The sequence below is a fragment of the Salvelinus sp. IW2-2015 genome, linkage group LG10 (genome assembly GCF_002910315.2).
Source record: "Salvelinus sp. IW2-2015 linkage group LG10, ASM291031v2, whole genome shotgun sequence".
In the NCBI taxonomy this organism is placed as follows: Eukaryota; Metazoa; Chordata; class Actinopteri; order Salmoniformes; family Salmonidae; genus Salvelinus; species Salvelinus sp. IW2-2015.
The window spans coordinates 17,369,238-17,384,072 of record NC_036850.1 but is presented as its reverse complement, the minus strand read 5'-3'; the positions used below and the strand labels follow the sequence as shown (position 1 = coordinate 17,384,072).

At 45.1% G+C, this 14,835-nt stretch overlaps 2 protein-coding genes across 2 annotated transcripts; one reads left to right on the top strand and one right to left on the bottom strand.

Moving 5' to 3' along the window:
• Nucleotides 1-6: 6 nt before the first annotated feature.
• On the top strand, nucleotides 7-5,535 carry acd (ACD shelterin complex subunit and telomerase recruitment factor). Its single transcript, XM_023995564.1, has 12 exons — nucleotides 7-93; nucleotides 307-397; nucleotides 522-601; nucleotides 869-913; nucleotides 1,362-1,408; nucleotides 1,502-1,677; nucleotides 1,760-1,838; nucleotides 1,930-2,091; nucleotides 2,228-2,341; nucleotides 2,478-3,025; nucleotides 3,144-3,220; nucleotides 4,971-5,535. The coding sequence occupies exons 2-12, from the start codon at nucleotides 383-385 to the stop codon at nucleotides 5,074-5,076; spliced, it is 1,449 nt and encodes a 482-aa protein (XP_023851332.1). The 5' UTR covers nucleotides 7-93; nucleotides 307-382; the 3' UTR covers nucleotides 5,077-5,535.
• A 116-nt stretch (nucleotides 5,536-5,651) lies between these two features.
• LOC111969126 (leukotriene B4 receptor 1-like) lies at nucleotides 5,652-6,527 on the bottom strand. Its single transcript, XM_023995069.1, has one exon. The coding sequence runs from the start codon at nucleotides 6,525-6,527 to the stop codon at nucleotides 5,652-5,654; it is 876 nt and encodes a 291-aa protein (XP_023850837.1).
• Nucleotides 6,528-14,835: the final 8,308 nt, after the last annotated feature.

Sequence of the window (14,835 nt, the reverse complement as noted above, 5' to 3'; positions counted from 1 at the left end):
GACTGAGGGTTTGACAACGTTGCTGTTCCTCTCTGATGGAGTGGTGCACATCCCCGCCATACTGACCCAGGACGCCTGGGAGACTCTTCAGGAGTGAGTTAACATTTAGGACAAGCCAAGGGGCCTATGAGATCGTATTAAATGACATGTATGTCTAAAACCCATCTATAAACCATATCTTGTTAAGCCCAGTACAAATCTAACAGCCAACATAAGGAGAAACAAGATGAGACAAAATCTATTAAGATCATTAAAAACCATACAGCAAATGGTGATGCTTTTCCATCTATCTGTATCCTCTGGCAGGCAGGAGGACCGTGAGTGCTTCTCCAGTCTCATTAATTGCACAGTGTGTGTGTATTCATACACTCTGCAGTTCAACATGGACTCTGAACAGGTGCGTGTGAATGATCCTATGATACTGGTACTAGTAGTCCTTTGGTCTTAGAGAGACAGTTCATGTTCTTTATTCTTTACCACTCATATTTTATTTTACTCTAAATGTGTCCTCATCTCCTCAGACAAAGAGCCAGTTTTACATATCAGTTGGTGAGCTGACCACTACATCAGCTGGGGCTGCTAAAGACAACACCCCTTGCTGGTAAGAGACGCACATCCTGGCCTCTAAATCCAGACACATACACACCACAGGAGGTTGGTAGCACCTTAATTGGGGAGAACAGGCTCATTCTATTGACTGGAGCGGATTGAGTGAAATGGTAACAAATGCATCCAACACATGGTTTCCAGGTCTTTGATGCCATTCCATTTGCTCCGTTTCAGCCATTATTATGAGCCGTTCTCTCCTTACTGCCTCCTGTTCTACACACATTAAATGTAGTGACTCTCCAACTGGCTTTTGTTTCAGCACATCGCTCAACTCAGTCAGACAAAAGATCTGTACAACATGGAGGTGAGCATGGGGTATGTGTATTTATTTAATTTAAATAGGTAAGTCAGTTAAGAACAAATTCTTATTTACAATGACGGCCTACCTAAAGGCAAAAGGCCTCCTGCGGGGATGGGGGCTGGGATTAAAAATAAATTAAATAAAAATATAGGACAAAACACATCACGACGAGAGACAACAAAACACTACATAAAGAGAGACCTAAGACAACAACATAGCATGGCAGCAACACATGACAACACAGCATGGTAGCAACAAAACATGGAAGCAGCACAACATGGTATCAGAACAAAACAGGATACAAACATTATTGGGCACAGACAACAGCACAAATGGCAAGAAGGTAGAGACAAGTGTCTGTGTTTGCGCATTTTTTGTTGTTGCATATAATACTTGTGTACATTAAGTTATATATTGTATTTGTTGATAATGTGTTTTCTTTTATCCCCAGATCCCTGCTTGCACAGGATTCTGTTCATACTCAGAACACCCAGTCTGGTACGGATCTCTATACACTCTGCACTACATTGATGATTTGTATCCTTATTGTTTGCCACACCTGTGTATATGACTGTGTTTCCTGTCTCCTAGAGTTCAGTCTGTCAGAGCTGCTGGGGGAGTGGCAGCTTGACTGGCGCCAGTCTCTGTTGGAGGATGTGATGGAACTCCTGAGGACACCCACAAACCCCCCCTCAACACAGGCCTCAACCTCCAACGCCCTCACACACACTGGCACCAGATGGGCTATTGAAAGGTTCAGATATAAGGTGTGTGTGTGACCAACCTATTAAATGTAAGAAAACATTAGGAAATCTGCAACTTTACAAGAAGGTTGTTGTTTTTTCCTAGAGGGAGGATACTTTCAATGTCCCTGTGTCTCACCTACACATTCCAGACAATCTGAGTCAGAAACTGCACGCACCCTCAGGTAACATTTAAGGGTGTCTCACCCTCTCTCACACCTGGAAATCATCTATACCTGTTCAGTCTTTCTGAACTGACCGTTGTGTTTTATTTAGAAGACAACAGTGAAACGCAGAGTGGACTGGTCCCTCCATCTGAAGACAGACCGACAGACCCACCAGAGACAGATCAACCAATCGTTGCTGCTGACAGCAGGCAGACTGACAGGCCAGTGCCTCTGGAGAGAAGACATCCTGCCCATGAGACCACACTTTCTCGTGAGTTATGTTTGTTAACTGGTCCATGCTGTAGATTAAGTATTTGCTATCAGTTACTGCTAGCTGAAGTATGCTGCTACCACAATAGAGCCCAGTGTGTGTACAAATATCTCTATTTTTCTCTCCCTCTCTCTAGAGGAAAGTATGGATGGCGAGGTGGTGTCAGGGATGACCGGAGGAGCAGTGGCGAGCCCATGGGACATTTTTGCACCAGCAGCTGAGCTGCTCAGGACCTCCTCTGCATCTGACGGTGTGCTCCTTTCCTTTTAACTTTTTAATCATTCAACCTTTACACACACACACACACACACACCACACCATGCACATTTATCTTTGCGCCGTACTACAGATATTCTGACTTCTGTCTCTCATTGGTTCCCTGACAGAATCCATTAACTCGGAGCCCCTCCACCTCCAGAAGAGCCAGTCTCTGCTTGACTCCACTCCACAACCAGTCACTCGTGCAACATTTCCCCTGGCAACCAGCACCCAGGTGCCATCCCTGACCCCTGGGGCCACCCAAAGGTCAGGCGAGCGCTCCCTTCCTCCTTATCAAAAACCAGGCCCCTCCCATAGCCTACTCACCTCCTGTGGCTCCTCCTCCACTGTGAGTCTATCTACAAAGAACCAACACTCTGGCATGAAGCTCCACCACAGTGGCTCAACCACAGCACATCAACTTCCAGTCACAGAGCAGCAGGATCAGGTGGAGGAAGAGGAGGATCTTGTGAAGAGGTGGTGTAGGAAGGCTAAGAGGAAGAGTTCCGTGCAGACCCCCGAGGATAATGATATCACCTGGGAGGAGGAAGATATGCAGAAGAACCGCAGCCCGCCCTCCTGGATGTTTGAAACTCAGGATATTCCCAGGATTGGGGAGGGAAGCAGCTGCAATCAGAACGCAGTTGCAGCAATAGCCCCCCAGAGGCCCTCCAATGTAAGAGCGACCAGTTTTAAACCAAGAAATAGGATTTATATTGACCATTTAGTGGAATTTTGAACCTGTCCATTTTGTTAGATTGGTGTGAAGTAAATTATCTGTCTTGCTCTCTCAGGTTCACAGTGATGGCACTTTGTTCTCATATTCTTATCAGCTGTGTGGCCGCATTTCGAAGGATCTAAGCCATTTAAAGTGAGTAAACCGTGTGTACCGTGTCTTCGGGAAGTATTCAGACCCCTTGGCTTTTTCCACATTTTCTTACTTTACAGCCTTATTCTAAAAGGGATTAAAAAATAATAATAATATCCTCAGCAATCTACACACAATACCCCATAATGACAAAGCGAAAACAGGTTTTTAGATTTTTTTGCAAATGTATTAAAAAAACGAAATACATAAGTATTCAGACCATTTGCTTTGAGACTCGAAATTGAGCTCAGGTGCACCCTGTTTCCATTGATCATTCTTTAGACGTTAAGTCTACATGTGGTAAATTCAATTGATTGGACATCATTTGGAAAGGCATGCACCTGTCTATATAAGGTCCCACAGTTGACAATGCATGTCAGAGGAAAAACCAAGCCATGAAGTCAAAGGAATTGTCAGTAGATTGTCCACATTGACTCGGTACCCCCTGTATATAGCCTTGTTATTGTTATGTAATTTTCTTGTTACTTTTTTATTTTATTTCATAAATATTTTCTAAACTCCATTTCTTGAACTGCATTGTTGGGCTTGTAAGTAATAATTTCACGGTAAAGTCTACACCTGTTGTATTCGGAGCATGTAACCAACAAAAAAAAGATTTGATTTAGAGCTCAGAGACAGGATTGTGTAGAGGCACAGATCTGGGGAAGGGTACCAAAACATTTCTGCAGCATTGAAAGTCGCCAAGAACACAGTGGCCTCCATCATTCTTAAATGGAAGAAGTTTGGAACCACCAAGACTCTTCCTAGAGCTGGCGGCCTGGCCAAACTGAGAAATCGGGGGATAAGGGCCTTGGTCAGGGAGGTGACCAAGAACCCGATGGTCACTCTGACTGAGCTCTAGAGTTCCTCTGTGGAGATGGGAGAACCTTCCAGAAGGACAACTATCTCTACAGCACTCCACCAATCAGGCCTTTATGATAGTGGCCAGACGAAAGCCACTTTTCAGTAAAAGGCACATGACAGCCCGCTTGGAGTTTTCCAAGAGGCACCTAATGACTAAGACCATGAGAAACAAGATTCTTTGGTCTGGTGAAACCAAGATTGACCTCTTTGGCCTGAATGCCAAGTGTCACTTCTGGAGGAAACCTGGCACCATCCCTACGCTGAAGCATGGTGGTGGCAGCATCATGCTGTGGGAATGTATTTCAGCTACAGTGACTGGGAGACTAGTCAGGATCGAGGAAAAGATGAACGGAGCAAAGGACAGAGATATCCTTGATGAAAACCTGTCCTTCCAACAGGGCAATGACCCTAAGCACACAGCCAAGACAGCAGTGGCTTTGGGACAAGTCTCTGAGTGTCCTTGAGTGGCCCAGCCAGAGCCTGGACTTGAACCAGATTGAACATCTCTGGAGAGACCTGAAAATAGCTGTGCAGTAACACTCCCCATCGAACCTGACAGAGCTTGAGAGGATATGCAGAGAAGAATGGGAGAAACTCCCCAAATAGAGGTGTGCCAAGCTTGTAGCGCCATACCCAAGAAGACTCGAGGCTGTAATCGCTGCCAAAGGTTCTTTAACAAAGTGCTGAGTAATGGGTCTAAATACTTATGTAAATGTATATTTCTAAAATCCTGTTTTTGCTTTGTCATTATGGGATATTGTGTGTAGAATGATGGCTGTAACCTACCAAAATGTGGAGAAAGTCAAGGGGTCTAAATACTTTCTGAAAGCACTGTATATGTGTACAATGTGTAACTGTGTGTGTCCGTCCGTCCGTACGTATCCTGCAGGATTCCTGATGGCATGTTGCACTGGGCTGTACGGTACCTGGTCCCTTCCATGCAGACGGAGGTTGTCAAGGATACACAGCTGCGACCCCAGACTCACCCCAGTTGACAACCTGAGGTCATCGCCCCCATCTTCCCATTGTGTTGAATCCATAGTGTACAGAGGCAGCTTTGTTTTTTTATGAATCTCTATTGTTATGTTTATATAACATTCTGAATATTGAATTGAATTGAATTGTTGAGGCAGCTGTGTCAACTCTTTTTCACTGTAGCTGAAATACATTCCCACAGCATGATGCTGCCACCACCATGCTTCAGCGTAGGGATGGTGCCAGGTTTCCTCCAGAAGTGACACTTGGCATTGAATTGTGAATAGTAATTGAATTGTGTCAACTCTTTTGTGAAGCAGGCAAATGTGAACTTATCAACTTTTAATTTGTTAACAGCAAGATAATTTCATTGTCAGTTACACAGATGTTCTTTCCTTAATTTGACATTTGAATAACACACATGCACTTATTTCCTTATGCAAACATTCACTGGCTGCTATAATAAAATACAAATCATATCAGATGTCCTCTCGAATAATTTTTGCTAAATATAAGCACGACAAAAATAGTCACAGTTACATAATGCTTGTACATAGTGCTTTAAACTATTATATCTACTCAATGGAAGCCAGTGTCATGTGCTGGTGGGGTGGGGGCTTGCCCTGGGGATTCCTGAAGAGGCGAAGGCATAGAGGAAAGGGTTGAGGCAGCTGTTGATGATGGTGAAACCCATGAGGATATTCCAAGCTGAGTCACACACATTCTCCACAACCTCGTTCTGCACGGCCAAGTTCACCAGGGCCAGCAGGTTGAACAGGTGCAGCGGAGTCCAGAAGCAGAAGAAGGACACAACGATGCAGGTGACCAGCTTGGTCAGCCTCCGCTGCCGGAACAGGGCCGCCTGGCTCACCCTCTTGTGGAGGTAGAAGTAGGACGTCACCAGGATGCAGCAGGGAACTACAAACCCCAGCAGCGTTTGGACAAGTAGGATGGCCATTTCTTGTCTGAGGTTCTGGTAGTGCGAGCTGCAGGATTGGCGGCCGTCATATGTCTTGACGTCAAGGACAGACAAGGCGGGAGAGGCAATGAACCCTGCCAGCCCCCACAGGGACAGGAGGAGTGCCTCTTCCCCCATACGGCCCAGCTGCGACCAGCTGTGGGGGTACAGCACCTGGACGTAGCGCTGCACGCTCAGCAGGGTGATGGTCAGCACACTACCATTCAGGCTGCAATAGATCAGGAAGAAGAGCAGCTTGCAGGCAGCGGAGCCCAGATCCCAGGCCCTCAGTAGGTTGTTGATCACTAGAGGCAGGCACAGCAAGACCATCAGGTCACACAGTGCCAGGTTCAGCATCAGACGCATGTTGAAGTTCCCACTTTCAAATTTCCGCCCCACAACAATCAGAACCACCACATTCCCAGGAATTCCCACCATGCAACAGAAGCCCATGATCACGCTGGGCATCACGCGGGTCATGTGCCAGTAAGGATAGGACTCTGGCTGCTGCATGGGGCCGAACTGTCCAGACTATTAAAATCCACAGAGAATGCTGGTTAGAAACTCAACAGGGATGTCTCACTACCTCTGTCTGGCTGGGCTGACTGAGACACACTAAGCTCTGAGTCATTCCCCAGATTGTCTTAATATTAACTTCTGGTGGTAGTGATGATATGCTGTGAACAAAGAGTACCTGTGTGTGACTCTGGGCTGGGCCTGTTTTGAATATACAACGTGTGTACAGCTCTGTGTTATGTGATGGTAACAGCCTACCAACACGACACACTCATGTATAGCCTCCTGACCCGTGAGAGTTACAGGAAAACCTCAACAGAGGCCCATAACACCCTCACAAACTTTAACAGATGCACAATTGAGAGCATCCTGTCAGGCTGTATCACCGCCTGGTATGGCAACTGCACCGCCCGCAACCGCAGGGCTCTTCAGAGAGTGGTGTGGTCTGTCCAACGCATCACCGGGGGCAAACTACGTGCCCTCCAGGACACCTACAGCACCCGATGTCACAGGAAGGCCAAAAAGATCATCAAGGACATCAACCACCCGAGCCACGGCCTGTTCCCGCCACCATCATCCAGAAGGCGAGTCAATACAGGTGCATCAAAGCTAGGACTGAGAGACTGAAGAACAGCTTCTATCTCAAGGCCATCAGACTGTTAAATAGCCATCACTAGCCGACTTTCACCCGGTTACGTAACCCTGCACCTTAGAGGCTGCTGCACTATATACATAGATGGTTTTTTTCTTGGAATCACTGGCCACTTTAATAATGTTTACATACTGCTTTACTCATCTCATAATTATATACTGTATTATATTCTACTGTATTTGCCTAATTAAATAAAGGTTAAATATTTTTTTTATTTTTTTGTCAATGCCACTCCGACATTGCTCGATGTAATATTCATATATTTCTTAATTTCATTATTTTACTTTTAGATTAGTGTGTATTGTTGTGAACTGTTACATACTACTGCACTGTTGGAGCTAGGAACATAAGCATTTCGCTACACCCGCAATAACATCTGCTAAATATGTGAATTTGATCAATAAAATTAGATTTGATGGAGGAAAGTGCTTTTATTGATGAACCATCATGACCTTATCCATGCAGGGTTAGAGTTTTTACATTTAACAGAACCTTTGGGTTATGTTGGCAAAGCAATTGGATAGAGTTCGACCACCTCAGAATTTAGTAAGATTTTCATCGATAGGAGCTACTTTATTACTGGTTATTACACTCCAGCACGATAGGTGGTGGTAATGCCGAAGTATACCTACTGCATCAAACACGGAACAGGAAAAGGAGAAAGGGAGGAAGACAATTTGCGCATGGTTACGTCCTTCCATTTTTCTTTGTTATTGTTATAATACATGTTTTGCATTGCATTTCTACCAGAGGATTTTGGAGCTAGATTTTGTTTAGTGGTATTGGAGCAATGTCGAGTGTGCCTGCTCCGAATCGCTCGTCCGCCGGCTGGCCGCGCGGGGTCAGTCAGTTCGGCGGGAACAAATACATGAGCGCGCCTGCAAAACCGCTCAGTTTGGAGAGAACCATTAATTTGTGAGTAACAGGATGAAGGGGGGACGACGACGATTGGTTTCTAACTTCAGATTATGTGTGTATATATCGTGGTTATGCAAAGACTCCTAAAATACCCGTCTCATTCAATTGTATGGAAAAGTTCATGGACTGCAAGCTTTGCAGTAGCCAGAATCCGACTAAAGTTAGACGTTGGTTACATTAGTTGGAACACGGCAATGACACGATCAGGACAGCACAGAGTTGGCGAGAGATTTGGCTCGGAAAATGTACCTCAATCCCAGTTATTCCAACAAATCTAGAAGGTTTTTTAATGACTGCTAGTTTTTTCGTCAGTATGCTAGGCTAATGCTATAGCAGCCCATTAGATTCCATGAAAAGTTGAATCCTAGCCGAAGATGGTGGCTAAATAGGAACCTTAACAAACGATCTTGTCTAAGTGGGCGTTTCATCTCTCGCGTGAGCATGTTTTCCCCCGTGAGCTCATACCTCTATAATATAAGATATATTTTTATAAACTGGGTAGCTCGAGTCCTGAATGCTGATTGGCTGACAGGCATGGTATATCAGACCGTATACCACGGGTATGATAACATTTATTTTTACTGCTCTAATTACGTTTTGTAACCAGTTTATAATAGCAATAAGGCACCTCCGGAGATAAATGGTATTGTGATATATGGCCAATATACCACAGCTAAGGGTTGTGTCCAGGCACTCCATGTTGCGTCGTGGGAAGAACAGCCATATACCAAACCCCCCAGGCCTTATTGCTTAAATAAATAACTAACCCAAGATAGTTCATCTGTGTCATTTACAGTGGTAGTAAATTAAGCATCGTGAGCAGAAGAAATAGTGTTTTTTTAATATATATTTATTTGTATTTTTTTAACAAATCAAAACGCAATTAAAAAGAAGGCTGGACTCCAAAAAACAAGTTGACATACAACAACTTCCATTGACACTATTAAATATGTAAATTATGTTAAGTAGCCTAATAATGAACCCATGTATTGATGTGAAAACAGATTTGTATTCATATGAATTAATCTATTATGTTTGTAAAGTGTGAAACAAGAACAAGCTAGCGAGATCTTTCTTCTTCTTTAGGATTAGATTGTCAGATCGCATCCAACTTTTAGGTGCATACACCACCACCTATTGCACTGGTGTGAGACCATTCACGGCCTACCTACATAAAATTCTTGATACAGTAGTGAAAAATTGCCCCTCCTACTATTAGCCCTCTAATAATAGAAATTCCACTATTTAACCCTATCTAATCCTACTCCGGACCACTGGTCTGAGGACAGAACACTACCACTCAACACCCGCTAGTGAGATCCTATTGGCGCTTTGTAGCATGTATTTGCATATTTCCGTTAGGGAATGCCTACTCTGAAGTGCATGTGTGCAATAACTCAATTCACTCGTGCACTCCTAAACAACACCATTTTTAGAAACTTTGGAAAGGGGTTAAATCTACAAAATGCAGTCCACTCTGTTACAGATTATAGTTTTGGAAACAGAAAATATTATTAAGATCAAGATCAAATGTATTAAGATCAAATGTTTAATCGATAAGAAAATTTGTAGAATGTCTGCCAAAATCCATCTCGCTCCATCTTCTCCCACTGCCAGTCACTGGGCTTCCTCTCATCACCATATTTGGTAGTGAGTGGAAATGCCAACCAGATGCTTCACATTTACATCAGGTGAAATATCTGGCTTGTTCTTTTGGCTCATTTTTCTGTCTTTGAGCTAGCTTTGGTCTACTTATTGTCCCCTCCCTTTTACTCCACCTGTCCCCGCCCAGAAAACATTTGCCAGTGAGATGTCTCGCCCTGGTGCGCCCCAATTAGAAAAAATTAGAGAGTGGGGTGTCTTGCTTTCTCTACCGTCTCTGGCGTAGCGTTGGGGTGGGTAACTACTAGAAGTGTTGTCGAATCTAGTGGACTGCTATAGCATTAGCTAGCCTAGCATGCTGATGAAAAAACTAGCAGTATTTAAATCTCGATTTGTCATTTAGGATGATGAGACAATTAGTAGTACGCTGCCATCTCCCATCCCTGGAATGAGGTACGTTTTCCGAGCAGTATCTTGAGCCGGCTCTGCTCTGTCCTGATCGTTGCATAGCCACCTTCCGACTGGAGAGAGAATGTAATGAACGTCTATTTGGATTCTGGCTAGCTTTGCAGCTGGCTCTATGTCCTATTTGACAGCCAAAGTTTGTGACGTAAAAATGATGATGAATCGATAGTGTACCGTCCTGTAGATGCATCCTCATTCAAAAGCTATATAGTGTGTGTTTGTGGGGGGGTGACTGGGTAGCAGTGAAGGCTGCTGAGGGCAGGACGACTCATAATAATGGCTGGAAGGAACGGAGCGATTGGTATGGCATCGAACACATGGAAACTGTGTTTTTGACGTATTTCATTCCATTCCACCGATTCCGCTCCAGCCATTACCACGAGTCCTTCCTTCCCAATTAAGTTGCCACCAACCGCCTGTTCTGGGTAGTGTGTGCATGTTAGTAGAGGCATGCTATGGGATGTGCACATTTAGAAATGGTATTCATGACATTGTGTTTCAGATACCCTCTCACCAACTACACATTTGGGACCAAGGAGCCTCTGTATGAGAAGGACAGTTCAGTGGCAGCACGGTTCCAGAGGATGCGGGAGGAGTTTGACAAGCTGGGCATGCGGAGGGCAAGCTCTATTTTTGTCTCATCAGACCACATGACCTTCTCCCATCTCCTCTCTGGATCATCCAGATGGTCATTGGCAAACTTCAGACAGGCCTGGACATGCACTGGCTTAAGCAGGGGGACCTTGCGTGCGCTGCAGGATTTTTAATCCATGACGGGTAGTGTGTTACTAATGGTTTTCTTTGAGCACTGTGGTCCCAGCTTCTTCAGGTCATTGACCAGGTCCTGGCCGTGTTAGTTCTGGGCTTGAATCCCTCACCTTCCTCATGATCTTTGATGCCCCACGAGGTGAAATCTTGCATGGAGCCCAGACGAGGGTGATTGACCGTCATCTTGAACTTCTTCCATTTCTAATAATTGGCGCCAACAATTGTTTCCTTCTCACCAAGCTGCTTGCCTATTGGTCCTGTAGCCCATCCCAGCCTTGTCAGGTCTACAATTTAATCCCTGATGTCCTTACACAGCTCTGCTGGTCTTGGCCATTGTGGAGAGGTTGGAATCTGTTTGATTGTGTGTGGACAGGTGTCTTTTATACAGGTACGAGTTCAACAGGTGCAGTTAATACAGGTATATGGATGGAGAACAGGAGGCCTTCTTAAAGAAAACTAACAGGTCTGTGAGAGCCGAATCTTTACTGGTTGTTTAGGTGATCAAATACTTATGTCATGCAATAAATAGCAAATTAATTATTTAAAATCATAAAATGTGATTTTCTGGATTTTTGTTTTAGATTCCGTCTCTTCACAGTTGAAGTGTACCTATGATAAAAATTACAGACCTCTACATGCTTTGTAAGTAGGAAAACCTGCAAATCGGTAGTGTAATAATAACTTGTTCTCCCACTGTATATGTAATATATATATATATAATTATATTATATATAATATACACTGCTCAAAAAAATAAAGGGAACACTTAACAACACAATGTAACTCCAAGTCAATCACACTTCTGTTGAAATCAATGTCCACTTAGGAAGCAACACTGATTGACAATAAATTTCACATGCTGTTGTGCAAATGGAATAGAAAAAGGTTGAAATTATAGGCAATTAGCAAGACACACCCCCAATAAAGGAGTGGTTCTGCAGGTGGTGACCACAGACTACTTCTCAGTTCCTATGCTTCCTGGCTGATGTTTTGGTTACTTTTGAATGCTGGCGGTGCTTTCACTGTAGTGGTAGATGAGACGGAGTCTACAACCCCACACAAGTGGCCTCAGGTAGTGCAGCTCATCCAGGATGGCACAAAAAAGCGAGCTGTGGCAAGAAGTTTGCTGTGTCTGTCAGCGTAGTGTCCAGAGCATGGAGGCGCTACCAGGGGACAGGCCAGTACATCAGGAGACGTGGGAGAGAGGCGTAGGAGGGCAACCCCATCAGCAGGACCGCTACCTCCGCATTTGTGAAAGGAGGATCAGAGGAGAGACTGCCAGAGCCCTGCAAAATGCCTCCAGCCACAGGCCAAATGTTGCATGTGTCTGCTCAAACGGTCAGAAAACAGACTCCATGAGGGTGGTATGAGGGCCCCACATCCCACAGGTGGGGGTTGTACTTACAGCCCAACACGTGCAGGACGTTTGCATTTGCCAGAAACACCAAGATTGGCAAATTCGCCACTGCGCCCTGTGCTCTTCACAGATGAAAGCAGGTTTCAACTGAGCACGTGACAGAGTCTGGAGGCGCCGTGGAGAACGTTCTGCTGCCTGCAAACATCCTCCAGCATGACCGGTTTGGCGGTGGGTCAGTCATGGTGTGGGGTGGCATTTCTTTGGGGGCCGCACAGCCCCTCCAGTGCCTCGCCAGAGTAGCCTGACTGCCATTAGTACCGAGATGAGATCCTCAGACCCCTTGTGAGACCATATGCTGGTGCGGTTGGCCCTGGGTTCCTCCTAATGCAAGAGACAATGCTAGAACCTCATGTGGTTGGAGTGGTGTCAGCAGTTCCTGCAAGAGGAAGGCATTGATGCTATGGACTGGCCCGCCCGTTCCCCAACCTGAATCCAATTGAGCACATCTGGACATCATGTCTCGCTCCATCCACCAAAGCCACGTTGCACCACAGACTGTCCAGGAGTTGGCGGATGCTTTAGTCAAGGTCTGGGAGGAGAATCCCTCAGGAGACCATCCGCCACCTCACATCAGGAGCATGCCCAGGCGTTGTAGGGAGGTCATACAGGCACGTGGAGGCCACACACACTTCTGAGCCTCATTTTGACTTGTTTTAAGGACATTACATCAAAGTTGGATTCAGCCTGTAGTGTGGTTTTCCACTTTAATTTTGAGTGTGACTCCAAATCCAGACCTCCATGGGTTGATAAATTTGATTTCCATTGATAATTTTTGTGTGATTTTGTGTCAGCACATTCAACTATGTAAAGAAAAAAGTATTTAATAAGAATATTTCATTCATTCAGATCTAGGATGTGTTATTTTAGTGTTCCCTTTATATTTTTGAGCAGTGTATATACACTGCTCAAAAAAATAGAGGGAACACTTAAACAACACAATGTAACTCCAAGTCAATCACACTTCTGTGAAATCAAACTGTCCAGTTAGGAAGCAACACTGATTGACAATAAATTTCACATGCTGTTGTGCAAATGAATAGACAAAAGGGGAAATTATAGGCAATTAGCAAGACACCCCAATAAAGGAGTGGTTCTGCAGATGGTGACCACAGACCACTTCTCAGTTCCTATGCTCCCTGGCTTGATGTTTTGGTCACTTTTGAATGCTAGCGGTGCTTTCACTCTAGTGGTAGCATGAGATGGAGTCTACAACCCACACAGTGGCTCAGGTAGTGCAGCTCATCCAGGATGGCACATCAATGCGAGCTGTGGCAAGAAGGTTTGCTGTGTCTGTCAGCGTAGTGTCCAGAGCATGGAGGCGCTACCAGGAGACAGGCCAGTACATCAGGAGACGTGGAGGAGGCCGTAGGAGGGCAACAACCCAGCAGCAGGACCGCTACCTCCGCCTTTGTGGAAGGAGGAGCACTGCCAGAGCCCTGCAAAATGACCTCCAGCAGGCCACAAATGTGCATGTGTCTGCTCAAACGGTCAGAACAGACTCCATGAGGGTGGTATGAGGCCCGACATCCACAAGTGGGGGTTGTGCTTACAGCCCAACACCGTGCAGGACGTTTGGCATTTGCCAGAGAACACCAAGATTGGCAAACCACTAGAGTGAAAGCACTGCCGCATTCAAAAGTGACCAAAACATCAGCCAGGAAGCATAGGAACTGAGAAGTGGTCTGGTGGTCAACACCTGCAGAACCACTCCTTTATTGGGGGTGTCTTGCTAATTGCCTATAATTTCCACCTTTTGTCTATTCCATTTGCACAACAGCATGTGAAATTTAAATTACTACACACCTTTTATAGGGTTAGGTTTGTGTGTTCCCAAAGGCCAATCTCCATGTACAGGCGCTTTTTACGGAAGACTTTGGCTGCCACCTGTGCTAATTAGCTACCTGTGTGTAAGCTAACTGGGGAGGAAGTGTTGTTCATAAACTGGAAGCACACAATGTGTGCAAACCTGCTACAATAAGTTACTTTTTAAAAGATTCTTTCTCAAAACAATGATTATTGACGTTTCTAAACGTTAAAACACAGCATCGGAATTGGAGTTTACACGGAGCCAAAACGTAGGGGAATGGAATGGCTTGAAAACCTACATACAGAGAAGAAGAGTTTGAGAGCTAAGAGAACGCTAGGATGGATGTCATCTGAGGTTGTGATTCCAACTCTGGCCGGCCCTCCTTTGAAAGTGCATGTGTATCGTACCTCTGTCATCAGGCGTTTCAGCCATCCACCTCATCCTCCCCCGGGCACAGCTCTCCACCTGGCCTGCAAGAGACATACAGACAAGCCTATAAGAGACCATAACAAACACGCATGCACACACTTTAAAAACAAACAGACTGTTGGTGTAACTCCTGCAGGCTGTGCTTAGTTGGTGGTAGTGCTTACAGTTTGAAGAAGGTGGTTCCCAGTTTGCAACAGCAGTACATGGGGCAACCTGTGTTCATGGACAAATAAGCACTCCCTCCACT